The sequence below is a fragment of the Grampus griseus genome, assembly GCF_964374135.1.
Source record: "Grampus griseus genome assembly, chromosome: 6".
NCBI classification, from domain to species: domain Eukaryota; kingdom Metazoa; phylum Chordata; class Mammalia; order Artiodactyla; family Delphinidae; genus Grampus; species Grampus griseus.
Window position 1 is genome coordinate 47,517,848 of NC_139000.1, and position 16,014 is coordinate 47,533,861.

A 16,014-nucleotide genomic window follows, 5' to 3' on the forward strand; every position below is an offset into this window, starting at 1 on the left:
TATCCCTTCTTGATTTCTCAGTTGTCTGCTCTAATAATATTACTTTCAATCAAGGGCTCTATTTTTACATTAATTTATTTAAGCGTTTACTGTGTGCCAGTTGATATAAAGATGACTGAGAGAAGTACTTGCCCTTCAGGAGCTCACAGTATACAGGTAGAACAAAATTTAAGTAAATAAACCAGTACTATTTTTTAAAGGACAAAAGATAAGAGCAGCTATTCTGCCTAAGGGAGTTGGGCCAGGCTGCACTGAGAAGTGATAACAAGCGATCAGTTTTGTTACAAAAGCAGCAGAGTTGGGAAAGGGCTAGTTCTGCTCAGGGACTGATAGATTGAGTGTGATGGGAGCGTAGGTGGGGGAAGTTACAGAAGATGAGACTAGAAACAAGAGCTGGGACTATCTAGACGTGTGATGGTTAACCCATGGGACTCCATGAAACTGCTCAGATATGTACCTGAAAAATTGGTTTGTTCACCTGACGGTTCATAAAGGCTGACTCGTCAGAACTCTCTTAAAATACCCAATTGGAATGAACAGAGATGGACATAGAACGTATAGGAATTCCCCTCCAAGGATGGCTGAACATCATGGTAGATGCTTTTATTCTGAGATGATAGGCCTCTGGCACATGCTCTAAACTGAACCATTACTATTTTCCTGTAACACTGGCTGCTGCTTCTCTATGCCCTTGCTGGACAATTGCACCTTCACTTACTGAGTCAACCAAGCCAAAAAAATCTCAGGACTCATCCTTTCCTCTTTCTTTTCTCTCATTTCTCCATCCTATCAGTGGCCAAGCCCTGTTGATCCTATGTGCTTAATGTTTTCAAATCTCTCCACTTCTTTCCACCGTCACTGCTTGTGACTGCGTTTAGGTCATTAGCCTCTCTCGCCTGGATCCCTGCAGCAGCCTCCTATTCGGTCTCCCCACCTCCCTCCACCTTCAATCCTTGGTCCACATTGTGTCCAGGGTGTGGGTTCTAAAAGCCAATCTGATATCGTCACCCCCATCAGTGAGCTGCCTAGAAGTCAATGAAGGAACAAACGATTGTCAGAGAGGGTGGAGGAGATATATGAAAGAGTGATCCGCAATACAAAAAGTTATATCTGGCAGGTTATGAATCTGAGGTGAGGTATTATAATCAAATGGTATGCAGAGTTCTGCACATACAAGGCATAACTTTTGAATAAATACTAAGAAAGTAAAAAGATTTTAAAGTGAAAAAAAGGATGAGCTCAGAAGTTTCAAAACTCTATATGGGCTTGAAATTCAGTCCAACTTTCCTTGTTTAATTATCTAAAAGTTTGTAAAAGTTACATCATGGGCAGAGGCAAGAGGAGGAGATGGATAATTTTTTTCCAAATTTAATATAATTATAGAGAGGTCATGGATTTTGTCATAGTGGCACTTATGAAAATAACAGTTTAAAAGTTATAAAAGCTGTACTTATGCATTAAACAAAATAAGGAAATACAGAAAAACATTAAAAAATTACAATAACCTGTAATTCTTCTAATCAAATTGAGGCATTATAAACATTTATAGGGTTCTCGTGTCTCTCCACCCTCAGGTATTCTCTGAGCATATAAATATGCCAAAATTTATTTAACTACTCCATTCCCCTATGAACATTTAGATTATTTTTCTCCTGCCCCTCTCCCCGTTTTGGTATTACAAATGATACTGGATAGAGCATCTTTTCTTATACATTTTTGGTCTGTATTTCTAATTTCTTAGTGGGATTACTGGATGAAATCTGTGTGAACAATTTTAAGGCATTGTTACATATTGTTTTAAAATTGTTTTGAATGATTAAGAAGTTCTGGAAATGGATAGTGGTGATGGTTGTACAACCTTGTGAATGTACTTAATGTCACTAAACTGTAAAGTGAAAAAAGGTCTAAAATGGTAAATTTTATATGTTACCACATGTATATTTTGCCATAACTTAAAGAATGCCAAAAAAAGAAATGATAAAAAAGGGGAAAATATTCTTAATGGTTTTCAAAAAGTATTAATTTTATATCTTAGAACATTAGGTAAGAAACAACACTATGGCAATTTGGTAATATTCATCAAAGACTTTAAAAATGCATACACCTTTATCTCTAGCAAATTTACCACTAACAATTTATCCTAATGTAATTATAAAAGATAAAAATATATTTATGAATTAAAAAATTCTTTGGAAAGATTTTACCAGTGTACGCTTCCACTATCAGGCTATTAGTGTTTCTTCCATCTTAGTATACCCATACCCAACTGTCTCAATTTTATTATCTGCTTGCAGTATCTAAGTACATTTTATCCAGCTTCTCTTCACATTCCCTGAAGTCCTGTTGAAACCAAGAATTTTTTATAAGCCATATCATTGTTGTACATATATTGAGGAGCGGAATTTGGGTAACATGTAAAAGTCGATGATTCATTAGTGTGTTAGGATTCAGGACTTGCATTGTTAGTGGCTCCATACACAGCAGCAATTTAAGGAGAAGACCATGGCTAAAATTTACATATGCTGTAATACTCAAAATGTACTGGCTCAAATGTGAATTCATGTTTTTATTGTCTCTCCTTTATAGGAATGACTGGATTCGAGTTGGGCTCTGCTATCCGTCAAACACAAGTTTTCAGGTTACCTTTGGCTTTCTACAGCGGCATAATGGCTCATTATCCAAAATGGAAGAGTATGAGCCCTTGCATTCGCTGGAGGAATTGCAGAGGAAACAGTCTGAGAGGAAATTCTATTTTGACTCCAGCACGGGGTAATTCAGGGCAACCAGTGAATGAGAATTATTGCTGTTTTTCTTTAGTGGTGAAATTACTAGTTCTTCAGTGTAACTAAGAATAGATTGTGATGTGACGGCTGCTTAGAAAAGCAGCTGATGTGGGTAATTCTCTGCTCATCACCATTAGAGGTTTAGAAGAGAACTAGAATGACTCGTAATTACAGTTGGCAGTAGGAATCGAGTGAGATGTTTGCTGTTTACCTATTAAGGCGATTTAGAAAGAGAAATTATCCTTGTCAATAAAGAACCAGTAGGCCCAATTGAAAATTAAAATAGTGTTTTCCATAACGACTCTAAAGATGATTATTTCCATATGATATAGTTCATATTTTAGTGAAAGCTCATTTTTCTCTTCCTTTAAGACTATCTCTCAAGTTGACCTTGGGTTTTAAAAAAATCACTGTGTAACCATGGCATATTTGCTTTCAACTTTCTCTAGCCTGCATCTTTCCACTTTTTAGTTCTAATCCTGTTCACCTGGGGTCCTGTTGGCTTTGTCTGCTTTTATCCAGTTACAGTCTCTCAGCCTTTGGGTTATGGTAGGCTCTCTCTCCTGTACTCTTCCAGAAAGTAGCATGCTCCTTCATTATCCATCCCTTAACCTGGCATTTCTACTCTATGTCATTGTCTAGGTACTATAAAGATACTAATGTAAATAAGGCACATTTCTTCTGCAAATTCACTGTCCATTGAAGGATGTGGACATGTAAAGCAAGTAGTCAGAGCGTGAAAGGTTTAAATGCTGCAAGTCCTATAGTGTGCCTTTTGAGGTAACCCAGAGGTTCAGCCTTGGGTGGCCAGTGACAACCCAAGAAGATAACACTGGGGCTGACTCTTGAGGAGTGACTAGGAGGAAGGTGTTCCAAGGACAGTGTGGATAAATGCATGGAGGCATGAAGAACATGGCACGGCATGTTTGGGGAAAGACAAAATTTCCTACTGGAGAGAAGGGTGGCAAGATTGACTGTGGGGGAATGAGGTTAGGGTTCAGTCAAGTGTCTTGTTAACCTTTGAAGAAGATGCAACTCATTTGCCCTTCAGGGCTGGTGCTGCAGCCAGTGTTATCAGCTTAAGTCTTTTTTTTTATCATCATTATCTCTGATTTCAACTTCAGCAACCTAGTTGGGCTTTTATTCTATAGATGATAGAACTGCCACATTCTCAGTTGATTTTCCACAAAAATAAATGGAACGCCCAAATTTGTAAGGACAGTCTGGTGATCACAAATTAATGATTGATATGTAAAAGGATGGGAAGTATTTCTTCATCTGGATATTTCTAGAGTCCTTCAGCCTTTGAGGTTCAAATTCTTTTTTAATTCTATTCATTTTGATGATTTAAATTATATATCAAAAGTCCCATGCCTAATCAAGTCCCTGTCATTCCTTATATATATGTTAAAATTACTGGATGTTGGAACAGTGGCTGATTTTCACCTCATCACAACTTTGTGTTGTTCACTGACCTCATATTAAAATGTGAACTCTTTAAGAGTGATGTCTCCAAAGAAAGGACTGCTATGGGCTGTCATGTAAGGGTTCAGTAAACCAGGCACTTTAGATGTTGCATTGCCTTCCTCAATTCTGAAAGTTGAGCTAGTGTGGGTCCCCCTCTGGGAAAGCAATTATTACCAGGAAATTCTACTGATCCAGGGTGATCTTCTATTTTGTTGGTTCTTACTTTGCCAAGCAGAGCTGAGTTTATAAATAGAAGGTTCTTCATGACTGCAATTGGAGAATTGCAGTTGATTGCCTGACTTTATATAATATTCTGCCTTACTTAATTGTGTGATCTTGGGCAATTTAGTGAATATTTCTGTGCCCCAGTTTCCTTATCTGTTATTTGGGAATAATAAAAACGCTATATCATATGGTTGTTGTGAGGTTGAAGAGTACACAGTTCATGCAAATCATTCAGCATAGGGCCTGGGATGTTGTACGTCCTCAATAAAAGTTTACTGTTATAAATAAATAAATAAACAAACAAACAAATAAATAAATAAAATGTGAACTCTTGAACTCCAGTAATCAATCGCATTTGATCAAGTCCTTTTTAGAATCTTGACTTCCTTTGGTTTAGAAGGCCTAGGTTTGCTGACAGACATTGGACTACTGCCTGGAACTTGCTTTTCCATTCATCTTGGCAGTAGGAGGAGAATTCAGAATGGGTAGGACTGTTCATTTCGCTTGATTTTGGCCAAAGTACAGACAGAAGGACCCCAGGCCCATCTGCTCTTAGTAAATATCACAGGAATTGATTTGATACCATATCTTGGCCTTAACCAAACAAGTCTCACAGTTGGTGTTTTAATTATTCCAGTTTTGTGCCTTAAACCAAAACAATTTGTAAACCAAAAGAAAAAAAAAAAGAATAAACCACACTAATTTACCAAATCCTAAACTCAAGTGTAAAGTTTTCCAAGGAATTCTTGAGCCAAGCCAAATTCCATCCTCCTAAATTACCAATTGAACTAATTCAAACCAGAAATCGACTTTGATACTGCCCATAACGACTGAATCAGGTTATCAAAATATTTTCTAAAGTGGTATTGCATTTGACTTAGAACCCTAGGAGGGTAGAAAGGAAAGAGAAACAACTTTATTGGTTTTGTAGTTTATTTTTCTTTAAAAAAAATTTTAATTTATTGGAGGAATATCCCTTCTGGCCATGAGCTTATTTGAGGAATTTTTGTAAGTTTTTGAGAGTTAATCTAACATCTGTTGGACTGGTTTCTGTTTTGTGCAGGTTGCTGTTTTTGTATCTAAAAGCCAAAAGCCACAGGGATGGTCACAGTTACTGTTCATCTCAGGGATGCGAAAGAGTCAAGATCCAGGCAGCAACGGACTCCAAAGACATCAGTAACTGCATGGCCAAAGCGTATCCCCAGTATTACAGAAAGCCATCAGCACTCAAGCCGATGCCATCCATGCTCAAGGGACTCTGTCAGGGCTGCGGAACCCATCAGGTAAACAGGGAATAAAAGTGGTCTGTGGTCCAGGAGAAAAAGTCAAAAGGTTCTGTGCAATCAGCACATTTTTTTTTTGAAACATCTGTGCTGCCAATTTATAAATATTGCATGGTTTCCCCTGAATTTTGGCCCATTCTAGAATGTGATGCTCATAAGAAGCAACCAGTCCAAATTTATAATAAAACCACCTTCCCCCTGTGATATATCAGTTTGCCCTGGATGATTGTGGATTTATTGGTTGTCATCTTTTCTTTCTCAGATGTGATTCCATTACAGTATCGCTATTTCGTTTGCATGTCAGTGATATCAAAAAATAATTTGTTTTCTTGGAAGTGTGAAATTTATCTTCAGAAAAGGCACTTGTAGGAAAATTGTTTCCTTCAAGATGAAAAGCCATTAATTTGAAGCATGTGCTATTATGTTTACCTGTAATTAAAAGTACAAACTGACTTTGGCTAGAAGTGAAATGCTTCTTGTGACATATTCTTAATGAGATGGTCTCCTTCTAGATCTTGAGAAAACATGGCAATGAAAGTAAATCCAAAGTATGAGCTAAAATCAGGCATGGGGTTTCCGAAGGAAGTCAGACTAATTCCAGGTGAAAAAGAAATACAGAATTAATATTGCCCTAATTGATCTTTAACCTCTATATAAACAAACATGGGTCAAGAAGAATGGTTCTCAACTTGTGGTCCCCAGACTAGCAGCATCAGCATCACCTGGGAACTTATGAAAAATTCTAAATCTTGAGTCCTACCCAGTTCTACTGTATCAGAAACTTCAGGGATGGGGCTTAGCAGTCTGTGCTTTAACAAGCCCTGGAGATCATTCTGATACATGTTCACATTTTAGTTTCACTGGCCTAGAGGAGTTTTTAAAAAGTCCTTATTGCCACAGAAATGCTTGCTATTAATATGGAGAAAACCTCTAAATCTTTATTTCTTATCATTATAAGTGATTTGAGAAAACAAAAATTCTTCCATTGCACAGGTTCTTTATTTCTAATTTTTCTTGTTTCTGTCCATTGGAGGCAGTAAGAACAGGGAAAGGAAGGGGGTTTTAGGCTTCCTATCGTGATATATGATAAGTATTTTTCTGATGACAACTCACTGTCATAGTCTTGGTTGCTCATACCCTTGAGCCACCTCTATTCTCCAATTCAACTAAACCAACCAACCAACGAACAGACCAAAAAATAAACCAGGTACATGAAGAAGTTTACGTGAATCCTTGCCTGTCATATGTAATGTTTTGACTGTTAAAGTGAAATTTTCAGATAGTCTTTGTGGGGAAGTAAATTTTCCAGCCTAATTCTTAAGTTGAATTTGTTAAGAAAGTCCTTCATTACTGAAAAGACTTCAAATAATTTATAATTATTATAAGAATTACTACAGTTTATAAAATAATTTAATCATCTTCAGAACTATTCTGGGCCTATCTTGTTAAATGGTTCCATGCATTGACGTTTAGTGTTCTTTATTCTTTGGGCTTAAAACATTGATCAGGATTCATTTCTTAAAGCTGTATCGACTAGTGACCTGGCAGTTGAGAAGTATTTGAAGCATCTGGGGACATCACTTTTACTTGGAAATTTGAGGGGAATTTTTGTTTTGAATGTCAAAAACCCATGTATATTAGAAATAAGTAGGAAAATTCACATGAATTTTTTGACTTCAGACCTGAGACTTCAAAGCAGTGTCCAGCTTCTGAGTGCTTAATATCATGATTATCTGCTCTTGCCATGATTATTTGCTCTTGTTGACATCGCTTTATAAGGACATACACTTTTTTTTTTTTGGTCATGCTGCGTGACCTGCGGGATCTTAGTTCCCTGACCAGGGATTGAAACTGGGCCATGGTAGTGAAAACGCTGGACCTAACCACTGGACCACCAAGGAATTCCCCAGGGCATATGCTTTTAAGTGCTAAATTGTGTGAAGAGTTAAGAGTGCTTTTGAATGAAAAGACAGCCTTTAGGGAGGAGGTGGGTGTTGGGGTTTGGAGACTGGCAGTGATTTGGAGTAGAAGGAAAAAGGGAAGGGTGTTCTTGGGAAGGGAACAGCATTGGAAAAGGCAGGGTAGCAGAAGAGGAGGTAAAGTGCTTGTGGGAAAGTGAGGGAACTGCCCTGCATGTTGAATGTGATAGAATAGTGGGAAATAGGGTCCTGAGTGTATAAGACTTGACTCTATTTGTGGAACATTTTGCAGGTCTGGTGGAGGAATTTAGACCTGGTGATGTACAGACCCCTGAAAGTTTTTAAACAGGGTAGTCCTTGTCATCTACACTTCTTTCCTCAGTCCTGGAGTGACTGAGTCCCAATTCAGAATAACTAGTCTGAAAAGGACCTTTGAAAAGATTTGTGACTGTTTTTGCATGAAATGTTTACAAAGATTTAGATATAAAGCATATTTATGTAGTCATTTCTAGAACTGATTTTATTAACAAGATTACAATGATTTGAAACTGAGATTGCTCCAGAAAGTTAGGAACATACACTTCTCGTATAAAGCCTGTATCAAAAGATAGAATTCCAGGTCATGAAATACGTACAGAAAGTTCAGAGAAAACAGAAATAAAAACAAAAACCCACTCACTGGCTTTGGTATAGTTGAGTTTATTTTGAAGGATCTTTTTGGAGGAAGATGCAGTTGACATAGATATGGAACTTCTTCCCTGTTTAGGTGGTGTTTACAAGTGATCCTCATAAAAGCTACCTCCCTGTGCAATTCCAGTCACCCAGTCAAGCAGAGACTCAGCGTGGAGACCTGTCTGTTATTTCTGTGAGTACCATCTGGTGTGTACATTGCCTCAGCTTCTCAGTTTTACATTTTATCCTGGTAACATGAATTCTCTCTGGCAACATTCACTTGTTTATAATCACATTTTGATTATTAGTGGTGAGCAATACAGTAGAGGTGTAAATACCTCCTAAACATTTGCGTTTTAAATAAATAAGATAAATTTATTAAATTTTTTTCTCAGTCAATTATGTTTATTGATTACTTTTAGGCGAATGTTAAAATTATTCAGGTAATTATTCAGATTTCTTTTCTGTAGGAGACAAGGCGTTTTTGGTTTAAAAAAATTGTCATAGGGGCTTCCCTGGTGGTGCAGTGGTTGGGAGTCCACCTGCCAATGCAGGGGACGCGGGTTCGTGCCCCGGTCCAGGAGGGTCCCGCATGCCACGGAGCGGCTGGACCCGTGAGCCATGGCCACTGAGCCTGCGCGTCTGGAGCCTGTGCTCCGCGGCGGGAGAGGCCGCGGCAGTGAGAGGCCTGCGTACCGCAAAAAAAAAAAAAAAAAAAAAAAAAAATTGTCATAGATAATCAATATGCAGAAATTTTAACCTTGGATTTTGAATCTTAAAAGAAGTTCCGCAGTTATTTGTTTAAAATATGGGAAGTGAAGGTTTTAAAATTTCCTCGGCATTTTATTTTGAAGTTGCCTGGTTCCCATTTTTTTCAGATGAAGAAAGTGAAGATGCAAAGTGTTAGTTGTCTTTTTTAAGTAGGTTAATGGGAGTTAAAAGCCTTAGCCTCATATCAATACTGGAATTTGGGCTAAGAGCCAAGCTAGCCCGCAAGGTAAACAGCTCTAGGCATGTGGCCTGTCCAAAATCGAGTGCATCTATATAAAGAGCTCTTTGGGTAGGAGGTATCTAGCCATCCAGCTGATACCCAGCTAGGGTCTGGGCTCAGTCTCATGTGGTCTCCTTAGGAGATCGGTTTTTTTTAAGTGGTGGACAACACATTCACAAATCCCCATATATGTGAGCAAAATTAAATCTTACTCTTTTTTTTCTTTCCCAATCTCTTTTATTGTGTTAAAATACACATAACATAAAATTCACCATCCTAACCATTTGTAAGTTTATATAGTTCAGTGGTATGAAATACATTCATATTGTTGTGCAACCATTATCCATCCATCTCTAGAACTTAACTCTGAATTAAGAACTTTTTAACAACCCTGAATTAAAAATACTGCTACTTAAGGGGGGGGCGTGAAATGGGGAGTTATTAATCAAAAGGCATAAAGTTTCAGTTGAGTAAAATGCATAAACTCTCAAAATCTGCTGTACAACATTGTCCCTGTAGTCAATAGTAATATATTGTTCACTTAAAATGTTTGACGATGGATCTCATGTTAGTGTTCTTACCACAATTAGGAAGAGAGAAAGAGTGAAAGATCCCTATGTAACTCAAAGATTTCTCAAGTATATATACCTATTGCCCTGCATTAGCATTTCTTCATTTTGTAGTATGTTCATGATGTAATTTTATTGGTATGAAGTTTGTTAGCTCAACATCTCAATGCAGTCAGCTGTATGAGGAACCCATCCCAGCCTACTTGCGTGGAATCTGATGGGTGTCAGTTGCAAAGGTAAGCAAGTTGGTGCCGAGTCTCTCTGCTCTGCTAGCTCACTAGATAATTAAAGAAGATATTGTTTTGCCCAGACTGTCTCAGGTAGGGTATTCCTCTGGGTCTGTAGACATTGTTTGACTCCATTGCTGCACACTGGGTGCCTGGGACCCTAAAAGAGATCACAGAGGACTGTGTTTTGTCACATTTACCTCCAATACTTTTCACATGCATTATCTGAAGAGTCTTTGCTGGACATGGCCTTGCTTTAGTTTTTACGGAAAATTTTGTGTTTCCTTTAAGTAACAGGTTTTGGGGGGGGGTACTTTTCAAGGGGACAGTTTGGGTGTGTTAGGGATCATTATGTATATGTTTTATCAAATGTGTCTCAGTTCTAAGTATCCAGATTTTTAAAAATAAGTGAGTCACTTTCAGTCTTTCTAAATATAAAATGGCACTTTATGTCAAGCACTTCTGGAATTATTCTCTAGACTAGGGCTATTTAAATATAGGCAAAAAGCCATTTTGTATTCCTATGAGATCATTAGTGATTAGAAATAAAATTTAAGTATAACTTCTCCAAGGAAGGACAGGTGTAGTGAAGAGAGCATCTCTCCTTTGTTAGCTTTTTTTTTTGCAGTACGGGGGCCTCTCACTGTTGTGGCCTCTCCCGTTGCGGAGCACAGGCTCTGGACGCGCAGGCTCAGCGGCCATGGCTCACAGGCCCAGCCGCTCCAGGGCACGAACCCGTGTCCCCTGCATCGGCAGGCGGATTCTCAACCACTGCGTCACCAGGGAAGCCCTTCTCCTTTGTTAGCTTTTAACATAGTTTATAATTTCACACATTTTAAAGAGAAAGAGTGCCTATGACTTAAATTAATGTTAAATCATTTTTCAGTCTAATAAGTTTTTTTCCCTTCCTTTTTGGTTGAGGAATTAATGAGATTTGGATGTATCTGGAATTCCTTTTTCTTGAAAAGGTCTCAAACCATTAATTTAAAGAGGACAACTGGAAATTTCAGTTCACAGTAATGGTGAACAAGATATAGTAATACCCTGTGGCTTAAATCCTGGTAAAATTACCATTTTTCCATTTTGATTTTAAAGGAGAGCTATATATGGAACAAAGGAGATGAAGCAATCTGGCTCCTCTGTTGTTCTAAATCTAAGCTATAATGGGGGGGTTTATGTGGGTTAAAGCATGCTATCTATTTATCTATCTATCTGACTAGATATCTATTTCATATAGATACACGTATTTTTCCTGAACCAATGTGACAGTATCTGAGCTGCAGTATAGAGGCTGCCACCTGATCACTGAGTTGGAAAGCTCTGACCCCATTGAGAGACTACGTGTGTAAGAATGAAGGCCGTGAGCCTGCAGAGAGAGTCACCCTGCTCAGCTGAGTGTGGGCTGCCATGCCTTGCTTGTAGCAACTTAGCCAGTCAGAAAAGACCAGTGAAGGCAAAAGTCTGTGAGAACACAGGCTCAATCTCAAATGTTGGCAGAGGAAGAATAATGGAATATACAGTTTGAGTTTGGGAATTATTATTTGATTCATGGGTTTAGAAGACAGAGGGAAAGGGGCTGGAAAGACGAGTCATCCTGGAAATGCCGAAATGGTGATGACCGCAGATGTTTTTGTATTCTCAGATCAACGGCACTGACTTTACCTTCCGAAGTGAGGGCGTCTTCCTCCTGGTTGTGGATGCCTGCAGTGTTCCCTTCCGGTTGATGGAGAAAAAGGTTTTCTCTTTTGCTGATGTCAGTCTCATGGAAGAGTATTTAAAAACAAGCATCCCTCCAAGGTAGGTGAAGCTTGCTCTGTATGAGGGATAAGGTACCTTAAAGATGACATCCGGTTAACTCTGAGCTTTGGTTTGTCTACCTGCCCTTTTACCCTTTTAGGGTATTTAGGATTCCTAAAACAATTTTATAGATAGTTTTATAGACAATTTTACCTTTGCAGCCATCTTTCCCACTGATGAACCCTCAGACAGCATTGTGCTATGACTGTGGTATAGGAGGTTGTCACCTGGGTCACTTGGAAGTGACTGGAAAGGAGTAAATTGATTTTTTTTTTTTTTTTTTTTTTAATTTGGCTGCGCCATGTGGCTTGCGGAATCTTATTTCCCTGACCAGGGATCGAACCCTCGCCTTCAGCAGTGAAAGTGTGGAGTCCTAACCACTGGACTGCCAGGGAATTCCCCAGGAGTAAATTGATTTTTAAGTGAATGAGTGTGTGGTCTCTCTTTTAAGAGCCCTGGTCTGATTCATTTTTCTTTGTTAGTCTCTGAACAAAGGTTCACAGGAGAGAAATCTTCCTTTTTTTCTGTTGGGCAGACACAAAAGGTATTAAAATAAGCCGTAAAGCCATAGTAAATAAGCCGGTGTAGTAGTGGCAGAGGATAGAGAGATCAGAAGAGAGAATCCACAAAAAGATCTGAATGTGTATGTTGATATACTCACAATAAAAGTAGCAATTTAAACCAAACCATGGAGAACAGATTTTATTTCATTTTTTTTTAGAATTGGCATTTATCCATTTACTTAGTAAGTAGATAATAGAACTTAAGTAGGTATATAGAGCATCTGAAACTAACAAAACTAACCTCCTCTGTTAAAATAGTTTGTTCCATGACAGAGCTGTGTCCCAAGCCATCCACTAGGTCCACTGACCTAAATGACTTTTGCTTTCCCTACATTTATAGACCCCTTGTAATAGCAACATAAGCTCTAGGTGGGGCATTGAAGGGGACACTTGTAATAGCAGGGATGAAAAGGAATGTGGGGTTTTTTTTGTGTGTGTGGTACGAGGGCCTCTCACTGTTGTGGCCTCTCCCGCTGTGGAGCACAGACTCTGGAAACGCAGGGTCAGCAGCCATGGCTCACGGGCCCAGCCGCTCCGTGGCATGTGGGATCCTCCCTGACCGGGGCATGAACCCATGTCCCCTGCATCGGCAGGCAGACTCTCAACCACTGTGCCACCAGGGAAGCCCTTGTTTGTTTTTTTGAGTTCTGCTTTTATCTAGTATTTCTATACTGTATTTAGTTCAGAACGGTACTCAGTAAATACATGCTGAATTACTGAAATTTGCTCTGATTTTCTAACTTTCACAGGTCAATTGTCCTGTTGAGCACAAGAGGAGAGATAAAGCAGTTGAATATTTCAGATTCGTTAGTATCTCTGGGATTAGCCAAACCAGCCAATCTTTATAACAAAGGTTTGTATTTGTATTCTTCTGTGAAGTTCTTAGGAGGCCAGCAACATATGCATTTTTACGGTGGAGTATAGCTACCAGACTGTTTTCATGAGCTTGTTTGGCTGGGGTGGGTATCATGAAAATAATTTCTAAATCAGGAGACAGTTGTAGAGGAAGTGTGTTGGGACGTGGCTTGTTATTTGGGGCAAGAGGTGGGTGGTGAGAGTTCATTCTCTGACGTAAGGAAGTACAGTTCTTTTTGTTTTTGTTTCACAGCCATCTTTGTTTTGCTCACCTCCGCTTCACCTCCCACATTATCTTGCATGGAACTAGTAGAGGTACAAATTGAACTTTTTCTTTTTCTTTTTTTTAAGGGAGTACCATATTTTTGGGATTCAGTGGAAACTTCAAACCATCATGGACTAAGCTGTTTACTAGTCCTGCTAGAGAGGGCCTTGGGCTGCTTGAACAATTCGTACCTTTGCAGCTGGACGGATATGGTTGTCCCAGAGCTGGCACGGTCCGCCGAAGAGACTTGGAGCTGTTGAAGCAAACTTCAAAAGCACATTAGAGACTAACTGTAACTTAGCTGGGGGAAAAAATGTGAACTAACTTATTTAATTTATGGCATTTTAAAATGACACTGTTAACCCAACGGAACTATTTTCCTGTTTGATACAGAAAGGGGAGAAAAGAAAGAATTTAAAGTGATTGCTTGAATATGGGCTCACGCACCTTCTAGTTGTACAAAATGTTAAAGAATTTATTTGTATTTGTTAGGCTGGTATATTTCAGAGATCAGTTCTCTTATTCCTCACCTCCCACTCCTGTGTTTTGTAGTGACCATAAGCAGTGCTTCACCTTTTGTACAATGGGATGTCTTGGGGGAGGGAGGGGGCTTCTGAGAGTCAGCCTGAGTCCTTGAGAGGACCAGCTCTTGTAGCACCTTGGATACTTGAAGTCTAATGCTCAGTTGTGTTGTTGACTTTGGGTCAGCATTTGACCTGCGTGGCTGGCATGTTCAGGAATGCCTTGGGCCCTGGTTCCAGGCAGCCTTTGAGGATTTGGTATGATACTGAATGGTAGAGTTTTAAGTGGCAACTCAGGCCCAGCTCATGCCCTTTTTTGCCTGGACATGTGCTATTTTTATTCATTTGTATATTGATTCCTTCTAAGGGTTCAACTTTCAAACAAGAAGTATGGAATATATTGGGACAAAGGGCTTTTAGGAGTTAGACATCCCTTTAATCTGTGACCATTGGGAAAAAATTTGACCTGCACCATGGTCTGATGTTGGTGGGGCCATTTTTGCAGCTTTAATCTTTAGCCTGTTTTGACTGTATATTTGTATTTAAAATGCAGAGCTGAGCTAAGTATTTACATTTTTTTAAAAAAGAAGCAGGCCATTTTCCTGAACTATAAACTTGGGTCGTTTCAACTTGCACAAAGGAAGTCTGTTCTTGGAGTTTCTCCTGCACCCAGTTTTTTTTTGTTGTTGTTTTTGTGTGTGGATTTTTTTTTAAGCCTTACTGCTCACCAACCTGGCAGGACAATTGCAGAAAGCTTAATGATACCCACAAAATATTGTACTCAGGGGGAGAAAAAAAGGAGAGCCTTTTAAGGGCCAGAATCATGGAGGGAATATTCAGAAACGTTTTTTTAGCCTTAGAGGAATCCGTTACTCTTAACTAAATTGTTAGAGCCAATTAAAAAAAGACACTGTGATGCCATATTTTTCTTCCCCCTAGGTGCATGCATCTCCTGCCAGTGAGCACTGCATGTGGCAAAAAGATTGCTGCCACAGCCTGGGATGTCACCACACCAAGAGGAAAGAAGCATTGTAATGCCTTTACCTTTTCCTAAACCCACAATGCATGAAGTGTAGTGGAGGGATGGCCATGGCAAGACGGGAGGGAGTATGTTCAGGTTGACTTTGGCAGTGAGTACAGACAAATTCACTTTTCTCTACCAAGAGCAATGGCTGATGGCCTGTCCTTTTCTGTCCAAGAGAAACTGCAGAGCAGCTCTGTGACTTCTATTACTTTATAAAATATGCTACCTCAAAGTGCTACCGATAAACCTTTCTAACTGTAAGTGCTCTTGCTAAGGGCACATGTCTTAAAGTTTAGGTTTTGGGGTGTTTTTTTTTTTTTGTATATCAATGAATGAAATCTTACCTATTAAATATATTATTGGATCATCGTTCCTCAAGGTGATTAAAGTGTGTGTGTGTGTGTGTGTGTGTGTGTGTGTGTGTGTGTGTGTGTTTTATGACCAATATCTTTTATGTGTGATTTTTAGAGTTTGGCTCTTTAAAGATTTGGAGAGGATATGTACGTTCTAAGGCACTCAGTTTTTCTGCTTTATATGCTAATGATCAGGGCCTAAGTAAAATAAATAAAAATATGCGTGCATGTATATTTTTTTATATGTGTGTGTGACTCTATTTATCTAGCAAGCAGTCAATCAGTTAATCTGTCATTTTTTATTCCCTATCCCAGCTGTAAAGAACCTATGGGCAGACATAAGGAAGGGAAATGGTCCTCCACTAAGTAGATTTTGTAAAACTAATAAGTAATCTTCATAAGGCCAATGGAGAGGTTCTCAATGTTGGCTGCACATTGGAGTCACCTGAGGAGCTTTAAAAACTGTGAAGTCCTGGGCCCCACCCCCCAGCTCCTACATT

At 39.0% G+C, this 16,014-nt stretch overlaps 1 protein-coding gene across 1 annotated transcript in view; it reads left to right on the forward strand.

The window, feature by feature from the left end:
• The window catches only part of CEMIP2 (cell migration inducing hyaluronidase 2), a 78,224-nt gene extending 62,476 nt beyond the window's left edge, over positions 1 to 15,748 (forward strand). The window contains exons 19-24 of the mRNA XM_082656537.1: positions 2,587 to 2,769; positions 5,539 to 5,758; positions 8,444 to 8,542; positions 11,779 to 11,933; positions 13,246 to 13,349; positions 13,703 to 15,748. Of these exons, the coding sequence (XP_082512663.1) occupies positions 2,587 to 2,769; positions 5,539 to 5,758; positions 8,444 to 8,542; positions 11,779 to 11,933; positions 13,246 to 13,349; positions 13,703 to 13,899 (958 nt within the window). The 3' untranslated portion in view covers positions 13,900 to 15,748. The remainder of the gene's footprint in view (positions 1 to 2,586; positions 2,770 to 5,538; positions 5,759 to 8,443; positions 8,543 to 11,778; positions 11,934 to 13,245; positions 13,350 to 13,702) is intronic.
• Positions 15,749 to 16,014: the final 266 nt, after the last annotated feature.